General features: G+C 40.5%; 2 protein-coding genes across 13 annotated transcripts in view; one reads left to right on the top strand and one right to left on the bottom strand.

Moving 5' to 3' along the window:
* Nucleotides 1-6,697, bottom strand: part of Cep63 (centrosomal protein 63) — a 50,800-nt gene extending 44,103 nt beyond the window's left edge. For 4 of the 9 annotated variants that reach the window (XM_004834266.3, XM_004834267.4, XM_004834268.3 and 1 more), the window contains exon 1: nucleotides 6,508-6,697. In XM_004834266.3, coding sequence (XP_004834323.2) covers nucleotides 6,508-6,656 — 149 coding nt within the window. In that variant the 5' untranslated portion in view covers nucleotides 6,657-6,697. Of the gene's footprint in view, nucleotides 1-2,028; nucleotides 2,064-6,507 lie in introns of those variants that run through there. The other 5 variants (XM_087186174.1, XM_087186177.1, XM_087186172.1 and 2 more) reach the window with 5 other exon arrangements.
* On the top strand, nucleotides 6,506-12,569 carry Anapc13 (anaphase promoting complex subunit 13). Of its 4 annotated transcripts, none has more exons than XM_004834272.4 (3): nucleotides 6,506-6,695; nucleotides 9,382-9,507; nucleotides 12,181-12,569. In XM_004834272.4, exons 2-3 carry the CDS (start codon nucleotides 9,409-9,411, stop codon nucleotides 12,304-12,306), a joined length of 225 nt encoding a protein of 74 aa, XP_004834329.1. In that variant the 5' UTR covers nucleotides 6,506-6,695; nucleotides 9,382-9,408; the 3' UTR covers nucleotides 12,307-12,569. The 4 variants fall into 4 exon arrangements, with proteins under 4 accessions (XP_004834329.1, XP_004834326.1, XP_004834328.1 ...); XM_004834269.3 differs by having other exon boundaries at nucleotides 6,548-6,735; XM_004834271.4 differs by lacking the exon at nucleotides 6,506-6,695 and adding an exon at nucleotides 6,865-6,932.
* Nucleotides 12,570-14,557: the final 1,988 nt, after the last annotated feature.

The raw sequence follows: 14,557 nt of genomic DNA, 5'->3' as shown, positions 1-14,557 counted from the left end.
TTTTTGTCCCAGTGACAAGAAAGTGAGACATAACCAATATCAAATTACAAAATGACACATTGGAATAAAAATTATGAATAAAATTATGAGTAAGTTATAATAAAAGAGTAGAGATATGCCTGACCTCCAGTTCTACTTTAAAGAAGGATAACAAGCCAGGTGTGGTAAAGCACACCCATAATCCTAGCACCGTGGGAGGCTGAGGTGTAGGAACACCTATTCAAGCCCACCCTGAGCAACTTAGTAAGATAATGTTTAAAAAGAGGAAAAAAAAATAAAAAAGAAAGAAAAATCCAAACTATTTTAGAGATTTGTGGGGATAAGGGGAAAGGAGAGAAATGGGAGTAAAATGATCAAGATACATCTTGATCCACACACACACACACACACACACACACACACACACACACATATATATATATACACCAATTCCCCAAGATGAACAGATGAACATAATTATTACATATCACAAACATATACTAATACAAAAGAACTGAGAAGAATATTCCTTATGGGGAGAAAAATATTGGAAGTCACATTTTTACTAAGAACTGAAGAGTTACTATTTTCAAATAAATAAGATGCTGATTGTAAAAACTAAATAAAATAAAATCCAGGAAAAAAATTAGAAAGACTGAGCGATACAAGTACATAAAAATAAGCTTCTACATGGAGAAAATGCCATAAGTTGAAAGAGAAATAACAACCGTATTTGAAAGTTTTACCAGTGTTAATTACCCAAATAGACAAACAGTTTATAAAAATTTATGTAAAAAAAAATCTATAGAAAAATGGGCAAGCAATATGAACAACTTGTACACAGAAAAAAGTCCAAATGATTTTACATATATAAAAAGATGTTCAACTTTCCTCATAACAAGAGAAATACAAATTAAAATTTCATGGAGTTGCTCTTTCTTCTGTATCAGATTAACCAAAAATTAAGTTTAACAATATACTGATGACAAGGCTATGGGAAAACAGGCCCTCATATATAATGTAGGTAGGAATACGTACAAACTGTTTGACTATTATAAGGGAGATTTTGGTATTCATCCTTTGATCCAAAAATACTATTTGTAGGAATCTGTCTCAAAAATATACTCAAAAATACAAAATACATACACAAAGATATTAATTTATCTTTAGTAGGAAACACAACAGGAACTAGTTTACTATTCATCCACCAATGGAATACTATGAAACTGTAGAAAAGGATAACAATCTCTACATAAATTTAAATAGCACAGAAAAATTGGAAATAAAATTAACTATCAACTCAATATCAAATTAACAAACCATACAAATGATTTCATATGCCTTTAAAGTACAAATATTTTACCATATACATCCCTAGTGGCATATACACTAAGGACAAAAAAAGAACTTCAAAGAAATCCTAAGCACTATGTATTTCTCTTTTTTAAAAAAATATACTTCCCAACTCTCCACTGTGAATCCTAGAATCAATGCCTAAACTAGTAATAAGAAGCCCTTTCCCACTATCTATCTCCCACTCAGACTGTGGTCTCTAAATACCATCTTCCACTCAATAAAACAAGGATTTTTCTAGAGGCCAGAGATGTATCAGGCAGGAACATGTTTCACCAGAAGGCAAGGAAATTATCAAAACTACTGGTTATAGCAAGTGGAACTGGCACCAACTTAAAGGGGCTACCACTGGCCAAAAAGAGAACATTTTGAGCATCAAAAAAAAGACTGCAGGCCAGGGATTTAGCTCAGTGGTTCTGCTGCCTGCTCCACAAGCGCAAGGACCCAAGTTCGATCCCCGGTACCAAAAAAAAAAAAACAAAAAACTGAAATATGCTGAAATAGTTTAGCTGAGCATGGTGGCACTGCCTGTAATCCCAGCACTCAGGACGCTGAGGCAGAGGATTGCCACAAGTTCAAGGCCAGCCTAGGCTACACAGTGAGTTGAGACCCTGTCTCAAAAAAGAAATAGTTTTAATATATTAAAGCCTATAATTCATGATAATAATTTTAAAAGGCAAAAACCTTCATGGTTACCTTTGGAGGTTGCTAGGCCAACTCATTACTGATGTCTGAAAATAGAAGGGAAGAATTAAGTATTTTTATTGCCTTTCCTGTACAAACTCTATTTCAGGGTAATCAAATAACTAAAGGAAAGTTCTTCATAAAAGATTCCCAGGTAATAATGAAGGAATGACAAAACTAGGAAATCACCATTTTGCAACCCCTAATGGAATAATGGATGTAGGCAATCTAAATCCATGCATTTCCCCACTAAATGGAAGGTTCTTGGGCAATTTCACATAAGATAGATTGGGCTGACACCACCAGAACCCACTACCCTGCTTAACTGTAACATCACAAATGGAGACAACTCAGGCATGTATCTCTCTGACAATGAAGGCAACAGAAAGTAATTTTCATAATATAAAATCTACACCTATGAAATTTTCTTGCCTCTCCAATCAAAAATCAAGTTTGAATTTACTCAGTTTCTAGATTACTGTGGTTCAATAGAATTTTCTGCAATTATGGAAATATTTTATACAGCACTGCTCCAACAGTAAGCCCCTAGACAATCTGTAACTGACTGAGCACTTCAAATGTGGCTAATGCAACTAGGAAACCAAATTTTTAATTTTATTTCATTTTAATTAAGTAATCACAGCTGGCTGATAGCTGATAGTACAATTCTACATCTAACCACTGGCTGAGAGAACATAAAGTGAGTAGAGGTACATATTAAAAAATACCATGTGTTACAATCAGCTAAATTTACAATGGAAAGAAAAAAAGTAGAAAACGACAGATGATTTAAAATGTGTATCAAACAAATGAAAAACTGGGATTTGGGTCTAAACAAGCCATTTTAAACACTTATGGAACAACTGAGGAAATCTGAACCCCCTCTGGATATCGACATGATGGAATTTTTCTTAATTTATGTATGCATGGTAATATTATGGCTTTGTAAAACTGAAAAGAACCTAGCTAGCTCTCGTATGGGGGTTATTTAGCTATGATAAATTGGACTACTGATGCTGTCATCATCTGCCTCAACATGAGAATAAGGATTAAGGGGAAAGTCTTCTAACTCTCAAAGGCAGGATATGGCATCAGTAAAATCAACATATGAAATTTTATTTTATTATGTATTTATTTATTTTTGTTTTTTGAGACAGGATCTCGCTATGCGGTTCAGGCTGCCCTTGAACTCACTATATAGCTTAGGTTGGCCTTGCAGTGATCCTCCTGCCTCAGCCTTTGAGTGAAGGGATTACAAGTGTGCACTACCAAGCTTGGCTCAAGTTTTACAATTTTTAAAATTGAATCCATGTATATTTTATGATTTTTTTCCATGTATATTTTAAAGGGCAGTTTGTCTGAATATTTATAAATCTCAAACCCATTTTAGTGTAACAGCCTTTTTTTATTATACTCATCAACAATAAAGGCATAGTCAAAAGGCAAGGAGCACAGGATAAAAATCAGATAGCACTCATGCAATGCCTATTGAAATTCCAACAATATATTTCACAGAACTACAGAAAACAATCCAAAAATTCATTTGGAACCAGAAGAGACCTAGAATAGCAAAAGAAATTTTAGGCAACAGAGATATGGCTGGGGGTATTACAATCCCCAACTTGAAACTATACTACAAAGCTACTGTGATAAAAACAGCATGTTACTGGCAAAGAAACAGACCTGAGGATCAGTGGAATAGATTAGAAGATGCAGAAACAACTACAGATATGCTCAGCCATCTCATCTTTGACAAAGGAGCCAACCATCCTCATTGGAGGAAAGATAGCCTATTTAATAAATGGTGTTGGAAAAACAGGATTTCAACCTGCCAAAGATTAAAACTAGACCCATACCTATCACCATGCACTAAATTAAGATCAAGGTGGATTAAAAATTTAAATATTAGGACAGAAACACTAAATTTTCTGGAAGATAAGTTAGATAGAACTCTTGAAGATATTGGTATAGGAAAAGACTTCATGAACAAAACCTCAGTGGCATGGGAACTTGCACAAAGAATCAACAAATTATCTTATTAAAAAGCTTCTGCAAAAAAAAAAAAAGCTTCTGCACTGCAAGAGAAACCACCAACAGAGCTAAGAGACAACCTACAGTGCAGGAAAAAATTTTCAGCAACAAAGGACTACTATCTAGAATATATAAAGAACTGAAAAAAATCAGACCCCCCCAAATTCAAAGACCCAATTCAAAAATGGGCATCTGAAATGAACAGACATTTCTCAAAGAAGTAAAAGCAGCAAATAAATATATGAAAAAATTTCAACATCACTGGTCATTCGAGAGATGCAGATGAAGGCAACACTGAGATTCCACCTCACCCCAGAAAGAATGGCTGCTATTAAGAAATCAACCAATAACAAATGCTGGCAGGGGTGTGGAGAGAAAGGAACCCTTCTCCATTGTTGTTGGGAGTGGAGACTGGTGCAACCACTGTGGAAATCAGTATGGAGATACCTCAAAGAACTAGGCTTAGAGATCCCATTCGACCCAGCTATCCCCCTGCTGGGTATCTTCACAAAAGAATTAAAAGACTCATACCACAGTGATATATATGCACCCATGTTTATGGTGGCACAATTTGTAATAGCGAAAGCTTGGAAACAGCCCAAGTGCCCATCAACTGGAAAGTGGATAAAGAAGATGTGGGTTTTTTTATAAGATGGAGTACTACTCAGCCATAAAGAACAAGAAACTAGAGACATTTATAGCTAAATGGATGCACACTGAGGCAATATTCTTAAGTGAAATAAGTAAGACACACATGTGTAAATACCGAATAGTTTCTCTAGTGTGAAAAACTGGAAGTGTAATTAAGTATACACACGGACGAAATTGCCTAATAACATATCTCTCAGATTGTGTTTGCATCGTGCGTCATATGACTGTATCGAAATTTAAATTAGGGAGAAGCTTGGCTTATGTGGAGTCTGCTAACTGGAGTTTTTTTCCAGATCATTTGTTCAATGTTGGTTTTGAGGATCTTTCTGAAACAAATCACATCCTCTGGTGTCCTGTTAGTACTTGAGATGCTTTTTTAAGTTATATGGAAAAATGTTTAAGTGCTTTTCAGGTTTTTTTTGGTTGAGTTCTACTGTATTTGAATATTATTGTAGTTTTTTTCCCTTTGCATTGTTCTTCTTTGAATGGTTTTAATTTTTTCTATGTGTGTTTGATAATAGTTATTTTTTTAAAAAATCAGATAGTACTGTATTCCAAATAGGAAGATACACACTTAACATATTACTAAATCACTGCTATTAAGTGCAAATGTAAATATCTGGAGGCAGTATGTTGTCAATGGTCCTTGATTTCATCCTCATATACAAATACTACAGGGCATGGCAGCACATGCCTGTAACGCCACCACTCAGGAAGCAGAGGAGGAGGATCACTGCTAGCTCGAGGTCAGCCGGGGCTACACAGTGAGATCCTGTTTCCTAAATATAATAAAAATAAAGCCAGGAGTTATGGTGGGCCTGTAATCCCAGCACTCTGGGATACTGAAGCAGAAGGATCACAAGTTCGAGTCCAGGCTGTGCAATCAACAATTTTTTCAAGACTTGTATTTAAAAAAAAAAAAAAGCTGGAGTGCAAAGGCCCTAGATTCAATCCTCAGTACCAAAACAAACACTGAAATGGAAGTACAGTATATGAGGAATCGTGTAAGTACAGGGCACTTAACTACAATACTGTTTTATTGAAGAACCTTTTAAAAAAACTAGTCTAGGAATTGAGCATAAGTCTCAAGAAGACTGCAAATAAGTGTAGTGTCACATAACTACAAATGAAAGCTAGTTCTGACGTTAGACCCTACTCTCCCGGCTGTAAAAGGACATGAGAAAAACCACACTGTGAGCCTTGACTCAGCGTCAAGTTCCTTCGTGATTAAACTGTCCTTTTAAAAACCTCTCCTCTATCATTTACTCTGGTATGCATGGAGCCAGCAGTAAATTCAACATTTCCGGATTTCAGTCCTTCACGATTTTTGCCATGTTTTGTTTTTTAATGCTAACATTAACGTCCCAGTAACACCTGCCCTAGAAGTCTCCCCGAAGCTAGGGGTTTAGCTCTACACAGCACCTGTGCTGGGAGGTGGCGATGCCACGATCCCTCCTCCCCTAAATAGACCCGGCCCTGGGTCAGCTCCCTCACCGGCCCAGCAGGGACCCCGCCCGGCCCCGGGGAGGGGCTGACCACCTGGCGGGGCGGGGCCGCGCGGAGGGGAGGGGAGGGGCCGTGCCCGCCTCTGCCTGGGCGCGGAGCACTGGCGCAGACTCGGGGCTGGCCCAGCGGCCTGCGGGCTGCCGTGGGTACCAGCCGCAAACCATGCGGCCGGGATACCGGCGGCACCACGGTAGCCACAGCCGTCTACAGACCAGGACACACCCGCCCCTCGCCCGTCCTCTGTGAGCACAGCCGGTTACAGGCCGCAAGACTCCCCCCTACCCCTAGCCTTCCCGCTGTTACCTCGGGCCGAGGCGCGCATGCGCGTCACCGCCAACTTTATGTCCAGCCTCCGGCGTCTGCACGTCCCTTCCGCCCCCTGCCTCCGTACTCTTATTGGAAACAATTTCTCCAGCCCTCCCCTCCGCAAGAGCAAGTGGGCTCATCCACATCCGGGAATCAGAAATAAGGGCGGGTCACGTGATGCGGAGGTACGGTTTGAAGTTAGCAGATACGGTGAACTGGATAAGGGTAAGGGTTTCTCTTGACCCCCGCCTAGGTCTAGGAGGGGTGCAGCGCGTTGGTCCCCAAGCGTTGGGCTTCCTTTAGTCCGGGCGGCCAAGGCCGTCAGTTCACCTTCATAATCATTTTCTTTACTGCACGCAGTGTCGTGTGGAAAGGAACATGCGTGGAAATGCTAGGCTACCCCCTCTGCGCTACTACATTTGGTATGTCCAGCCTCAGGCCCGGAAGCGGTGGTTGTGGGCGGTCTCACGCACTGGTTTGGACAATGGTGCCCTGCGAGGGTCATTTCTAGGGACGGAAAAAGCTTCCCTTCTCCGATCGTAGAAATACATATTTTAAAGGCTGTAAAATGTAGAGACGAGTAAAACGTGCCACTGTCTCCGGAACGCACGCATAGCATGTCTAGAAAGCTATGTGGACAGTGTGACAAGCTCCCCATTTAGTACTGTGCACTGCACCCAGGGGTCTGTGGGACCAGCGAAGTGGATTGTAGCATCGCGTGCTCACCCTGGGCTTTAAAAGGACGCTTCCTGAAGGAGGCGACTTGGGAGCTAATGTGAGTTACCCAGAAAAATTAGGAAGAAAATAATAACATTCCACGCTTTGAGATTATCGCTTGTGTAAGGAAAACGTTTAGGAAAGTGGCACTGCTTTACTGTGTGGCAAGTGCTTAGGAAAGTGACTGTGACCTGGGCATTGCCAGTTTTGATGCTTCCCGCTATCCCAGCTCTTTAAAGGCAAAGCGCCTGACCCTGGAAATGGAATGTTGACCCCTAAGAGCTGACACCTGCGTTGTATTTGTGAAGAGATTTTAGTGATGAGGGAAAAAGGCTTTTAAGTGCAGAGGCTGCAGGATTGGAGGTGTTTGGAAGACAGATGGGAAAAGATTGAGTGCAAAAGACTGGAAAAGTCTGTTAGGGAATCATTGCAAAATTTACACATAACAATTAGAGACGGTAATATTGCCTAGCAAAGCTGACCTAATTTGTATAATGGATTCAATTAGGACAAGAAGCAGGCATTTAAGACTGAAAGCCTGCTGAAGCTGGAGCCATTTGAGAAAACTATAAAAAGGTATGGCCTTTGTGAGCCTGGAAAGATGAGCGGAGCAGAGTGTGAAGGGTATCCAGGGGACAGAACAGCAAGGACAAAGGATTGGCACAGGATAAAGGAGATCTTTTATAAAAGAAGTATAACAAACTAAGATAAGGACTACTTATGTGTGATTTCCTGCAGACCAGCTCCTTCAACTTGTTCTGAGTAGTAGTACTGAATTCTGAACAAAACATTTAAGACCTCACCTGGTTAACTAGTGGCAGAAGTAGCTGGGCACTTTTTACTCCATTTTTGCCTGAATCCCTATCACAGGGATAACCCCCCACACACACACACAACCTGTATACAGTTATTACCTAGCTGTTAGGGCTGGCTGCAGCTACACCATTGGATTCCAGCACAGACCTGTATGACAGATTTGGATTCCACCTTCAAAGATTGTTTCTTGCATGAATCTCCATAGTCTCAGAAACTAGGAGTAACTGAGTGCCATTGGTGCCAGTAGCTTCCAGGCCTTTAGAATTGCCACTTTTTTTTTTTTTTTTTTTTTTTTTGGTACCAGGGATCGAGACCTTGCACTTGCAAGGCAGGCAGTGGCACCACTGAGCTAAATCCTCCACCCTAGAATTGCCACTTTAGGGTGATGTCCAAGTTCAGGAAGCAGGACCCAAATTTAGAAACAAACCCAGGGCTGGGGATTTAGCTCAGTGGTGCCACCACCTGTCTCGCAAGCACAAGGTCCAGAGTTTGATCCCCTGTACAAAAAAAAAAAGAGAAAAGAAACAAACCCAGAAATAGTCTCCAAGCTGAGAAGTTACAACTGTTTTGGAGAAAAAAGTACAGTCAGCTAAAGTCAAGGGCCTGAGTAAGAATTGTGATCACTTGGACCAGGCATTGCAGGGAATACAACATTAAGAGTTAGGAAAGGAGCCCCCAAAGAAAAGCAGAAACTAGAGCAACTTGGGATTCTGCTACTGTTGTTCACCTGAAGATCCTCCTTTCAGAGTTCAGCCTACATGCTTTTTAAGGAAGGAAGCATTTTCCTTAGTCTGATATGATCATATTGTTCTTGCCTTGAGGATTAGTGTCAACCTGTGGTTGGTCATTTTGCATAGCCTAGCTCAGGGTTATCCTAGTATATTAATTTAGCTCCTTTGCTTAAGAATGCTGAGATTTGAGCCAGTGCAAATGGAGACTTGTGTAAAAACAGTATGAGAAGTTTTAGAGAACCTGGAGAGAAGATCTAGCAGCTATTTATGAATCAGAGACTTATCAAAGGCATTGGAAACAAGGAAAGGTGAATGCAAGTTAGGAAAGGTAATTAGTTGAGGGCTTTATTTAGAAATGTGTTACCCTCATCACACTCTAGGACACTGGTCTGTCAAATGGACTATATCTGTTCATTATACACTATGAAGCATCTGTCAGCTGAGGCAGGGAAAGAACTGTGATAAATAAGTTATCACCTGACCAGTATAGATGAGCCTTTCCTAGGGTGATACACCAAAAAAGCAGCCCAAGCTAAAACGTCTGAGGGATCCTAGTACTGGATATCCTTAGTCTTCCTGTTAAAGAAATAACTTCTCTGGCTTCCAGATCTGACAAGATCACAGCTGCAGGAAAATGGATAGTGAGGTACAGAGAGATGGAAGGATCTTGGATTTGATTGATGATGCTTGGCGAGAAGACAAGTTGCCTTATGAGGATGTTGCAATACCACTGGTAAGTTATGAGTTGAGCTGAGGATGATGGGTTAAAATTGTCAGCTAGGAGAGGTGAGATTATCAATGGAAAATATCTAGTATGGCAAAGAAATCAGGTGGTTTATACCTGTACACCTGTATTTCTAGCACTTTGGGAATCTGAAGCAGAAGGATGGAAAGTTTGAGCCCAGCCTGGGCAACTTAGTGACTTAGCAAGACTGTCTCAATATAAAAAGAGCTTAGGGTGTAGCTCAGTGCAAAGGCCCTGGATTAAGTCCCTAGTACCACAGAAATTAATAAGAAATCAAAAGCTGTGACATATGCTAGCAGCTTTTGGAGGGCATCTAGCCTATTTATTTGGAGAGAAATATGATTCAGTTAAGGGTAGTACCTGAGCTATATATTCTATCCATCACAACAAACCTAGATGTAAATCAAATAGAGTCTAGTGCATGAAATGGGGAGGAAAAGTAGGCAGCAGCGTGTGTTTCTTGCTTCCCTTCTTGTGACTTGTCTGTTGACTTACTATTGTTTCTTAGGGTTTTTTGTTTTTGTTTTTATTTTGAGTCAGGGTCTCACTTTGTAGTTCAGGCTAACATTGACATCACTGTAGGCTAAGCTGGCCTCGAACTCTCAGCCATCCTCCTGCCTTAGCCTCTCAAGTACTAAGATTACAGGTGTGTACCACCATGCCCCACTGTTGACATTTTTAGAGACTCACATGCTTGGAACACACACCTATCCTAGATTCACAGGAAAATATTCAGAGGATACCTGACTTTTCTTCTTTAACATTTTGGCCAGCAGGCTCCTGGAACATTGTTTTCTTTCTTGATCTCTGGAAAAGTTCCCTGAAAGGAGCTTGTTAAGCTCATGTAATAAGTGATTCAAAATCTTTGCTTATATAAATGCTTATTAAAAATCATATTTATGTCCTAGAGATTGAACATAGAACAGGGCCCCAGGACTTTTAAGTGTGTCAGCTGCAGAAGCAGTTAATAAAATATGACTTACAGACATATTGTCTGCTCCTGCTAATTAACAAACAGAAAATATTCAGCTCACCTACGTTTAAGAACAAAGGGGAGAGGGGCTGGGAATTTAGCTCAGTGGTTCCTCTGCCTGCCTCAAAGGCACAAGGACCTGAGTTCAATCCCCGGTACCAAAAAAAAAACAAGAACAAAGGGGAGAAATACATCCCATGAATACTATACATATCAAATAGCAAGTCACAGCTTAGTTCAAATTCAGGAAAATAGTCAAAAAAGCAGACGTAATAAGAATTATAGCTGCTGGGCCAGGGATTTAGCTCAGTGGTTCCACTGCCTGCCTTGCAAGCACAAAGACCTGAGTTCGATCCCCGGTACCAAAAAAAAAGGATTATAGCTGCCATTTACTGAGTATCAGTTTTATCCTCTGGACTCACATTGAAGACTTACATTATCTCTGATCCTGAAACAACCCTGCAAGGAGAGTGGTATTATCTACATTTTGCAGGAAAAGAGTAGGATCGGAGATGGAGACTTGCCAGAAGTTTGGGAACTGATAAGTTAGATTTCATACCCAGGTCTGTGAAGCTCCAGATCTGTCTTACAAACTTTTGCTTACTCATTCATTTCTGTGAAGCCTATTGTGTGCCATAAGAGTATGGGTGTCTAAGGAGGCAATGTGTAGAAATAATAATAGTGATACGAGTTCTCAGTGGGGCATGAATAGCTGCAGTCTGTAAAGAGTGGTAGATTGCCTAGCAGGCAGCAGAGAGGCTTCAGAAAGGATGCAGTGTTTAAGCCAGATTACAAGGACCAGAAGTTCAGTCAGGGTAGCTGAAGGTACAGGCCCAGATTTTAGAAAGGCTTTGGGAGATGGTGAGACATTCAGGGTATAAAATATAAGGACGTGACCCAAGAATCTACCTTGAGTGTGGCCCATGGCTTACCATTTTAAGAAAATGGCTGGTAGGATATGAATTGGTGTTTGCTGTGTGCAATGTCGCTCTCCTTCACCACTAGGGGGCGATCTCATCTGTCACATTTTCTATGTCCCTCACTACCTCTACCTTCATGTAACATAGGCATGTTGGGTACAGCATAATTTTTGATGTATTTCCTCTGTTTAAGGCATATGCCAGCAAACCCAGTATTCTTTGACAGCCCCCTCCCCCAGAAAAAAAGATTTAGTTTTGGCTCTTCAGTGTCCTCTGGTAACTTACTAATAATATCCAATACTCCTCGAACATTAGATGCCCCAGACAGCACTAAGTACCTCATCTAAATCACTTCATTTAATCCTTTCAGAAGTCCTGGAAGGTGATAGCTACATTTTTCTCCCACTTTCCCAAAAGGAAACAAAGCTCCGAAGTGTTTGAATCTATTGTCCAATTAACCTGGCAAGTAGTAGATTCATGGGCTTGTAGCCTGGTTGCCTCCCAGAGACCTCTGCCTTTAGCTCCTGTGCCACACTTTCTCCTGCCCAAACTTGAGTCACAGTGCCCATTTTCCTATGGGCCAGGCCACTTCTGAGTAATCCTTGTGATATTTTCCTCATATCTGTATATTTTGGCTCTTTCTTTTGAATACACATATCCAATATCCCACCTGTTCCCAGGAACTCACAAGTTTTAATCCTAAGTTCTCTTGAGTTTTAAGGAAGCTGTTGCAGATCCTTGCTCTGAATGTCCATTGTACCTTTTCAGAATGAACTTCCTGAACCTGAACAAGACAACGGTGGCACCACAGAATCTGTGAAAGAACAGGAAATGAAGTGGACAGACTTGGCCTTACAGTACCTCCACGAGAATGTCCCTCCCATCGGAAACTGACTCTTGGCTTCTTTCTCATGGATGGATCTTTCAAAAGTATATTGATGCAAAATGTTTTCTTTCAGTCTCCTAATTCAAATCTCTCAGTAATTAAATCATTCAAAAATGTACACCCAACCTGGTTTATAGCAACAAAATGCAAAGTGAAAATATTCAGAATGAGAAACTCAGATTTCTCAGGAATACAGAATATTTGGCTTTTTATACCTAAAATATTTTTTTCACTTTCTTGTATTTGATTAAATATTTGCCTTTAACTCCGATTTTGCTTCACTGTCAAAATTTAACACTGGAATTAATATGAGAAAATGAAAAAATGGAAACAAAGTCTTTGTAAATAAGGAGGGATGGAGGGGTTGAAGGAAGGGCAGGGAAATGGGGAAAAAATAAGAACCAAGAGAGATTATGTAAAGGTGCAGATTTCCAATGATGAATGTCATCATATTGTATACCTAAAATGTAGCAGTAAAATAAAAAGAGAATGTAGCACTTCCCAATACTTACATATGTCCCGTGACACAGAGGGTTGAAAGTATGAGAGGGAAGGGCAGAGAGGAGGCGGGTACACAGAGAAGTATTGGCTTCTCATACTCTCCAGTTCGAGGAGTTTGTAAGTGGATGTGGCCTGTAGATGTGACGCCTATATTGATACCTAAGATTCGCCAAGCTATTTTCAAACTTTGGTTAAATTTATGATTTAAAAAGTTATCTGGCAGTTAACCTCTGCTCTCCACACACCTGCCTTCAGTGCCATAGGACAAAATCTTTAGCTAGTTGGACCCCTGGTTTTATCCACTAATGGCATGGCTTATCTCCTTAAAGCCCTTTGAGATATAACCAAAATGCCGTGGAACATTCGTCACTAGTGAAATATTTGTATAAGAATTTATAATTTGCAGAACACGCTCATGTATACTCCTGGGGTGGTTCTCTTTTTTTTTTTTTTTTTTTTTTCTGGGTCTTCTGTTTAGCTAGCTTTTAGGAGGAAGAAGTACATCACAAACCAAATGAGTTGATTTTAGGGTTACAACAGGAAATATGGCTGTAGCGGCTGGTGAATTTTTTAAAATATAAGTTACTCTGGAGGATAGATTTTAGTGGGAAAACAAATTAGAAGAGCTTTATATTGGCTCAAGTGAGAGATGGTGGCTTGGACTGGCAAGATGGGAATGGAAGTAGGGAGACTCGGATATCTCTTGGAGGCAGGATTTTCCAGGCTTGCTCACTCCAGGTGTATTTAATAAAGCCAGCACCTTGGATCACGGTCATGTGGGTCAAAACACTCTCGTGACCCTACCTTATGACTCAGGACTGAATTCTCTGAGCCAGACAGAACTACAGATTCAGCTTGTATCCTCTGAAAGCAGTGAGTCCAGGAGTTGCCTGTCCCTTGAACCCAAATTTAGCCCCACCTCTTCATAGTAGAGTAAGGACAGCTGGGAATAATCAAGCATTTCATGCTCTCTAGCTCTTTCATGGGGGGGGCGGGGTCATTGTCCTCTTTGATTAGGAAATGGTGATTTAAAGTTAAATGACATTCCAAGTTAAAGTTAACTTGCTTCACATGGAAGGATTTATTCCAAACCATTCAAACAGCGTATTCCAACCTAGGCTGTCAGATCGCAAAGCTTGTGCCCCCACACCAGGCTCTTTTACCTCCTTTAAGAAACCTTCTGCAGCTACCTCTTTTTAGAATGGGAAGAAAATCCTATCGGGACACTCAGAACTTCCAAATGTTGACCTTGTTTTTTGTTTTTGTTTTTGCTTTTGTTTTTGAGACAGGATCTCACTATGTAGCCCAGGCTGGCCTTGAACTCAAGTCAGTCCTCCTGCTTCACCCTCGAGAGTGCTGGGAGTGCAGGCATGCGCCACCACACCCAGATTCTTGACCTTGTTTCTATCATAGAGACAATTGAAAGAATTTTTGTTAGAAACTTGGGAGACATGAAACATTTAAAAATTCAACAACTTATTACCAAAGTCGTCTATAACTTTTCCACTATGAGTCATATTATTGTGACTGGTTTTTATACAAGGTTACATCCCACCTAAGGTGTATTTTCAGATTTTGGTGTATTGGTATAGTTTAATGTCAATGCCATTTGGAAGCCAGAAGGGGGCGCTCAGTTCCTTTCAGAAAGTTTGACTCTTGACCTGATTTTAAACTCTGAAACTGAGCGAGCATGGTCTTTTGCTTGGAAGTGATTCTGCCTGTCTGCTTGTCCTAGAGTGCTGGGGGGCTGGGGGTGTG

Source organism: Heterocephalus glaber, unplaced genomic scaffold (genome assembly GCF_053883595.1).
Source record: "Heterocephalus glaber isolate CG9 unplaced genomic scaffold, H.glaber_assembly_v1.0 deba00001504, whole genome shotgun sequence".
Lineage (NCBI taxonomy): Eukaryota > Metazoa > Chordata > Mammalia > Rodentia > Bathyergidae > Heterocephalus > Heterocephalus glaber.
Note: the sequence above shows the minus strand (reverse complement) of the source record. Positions and strands in the feature narration are given on the sequence as shown.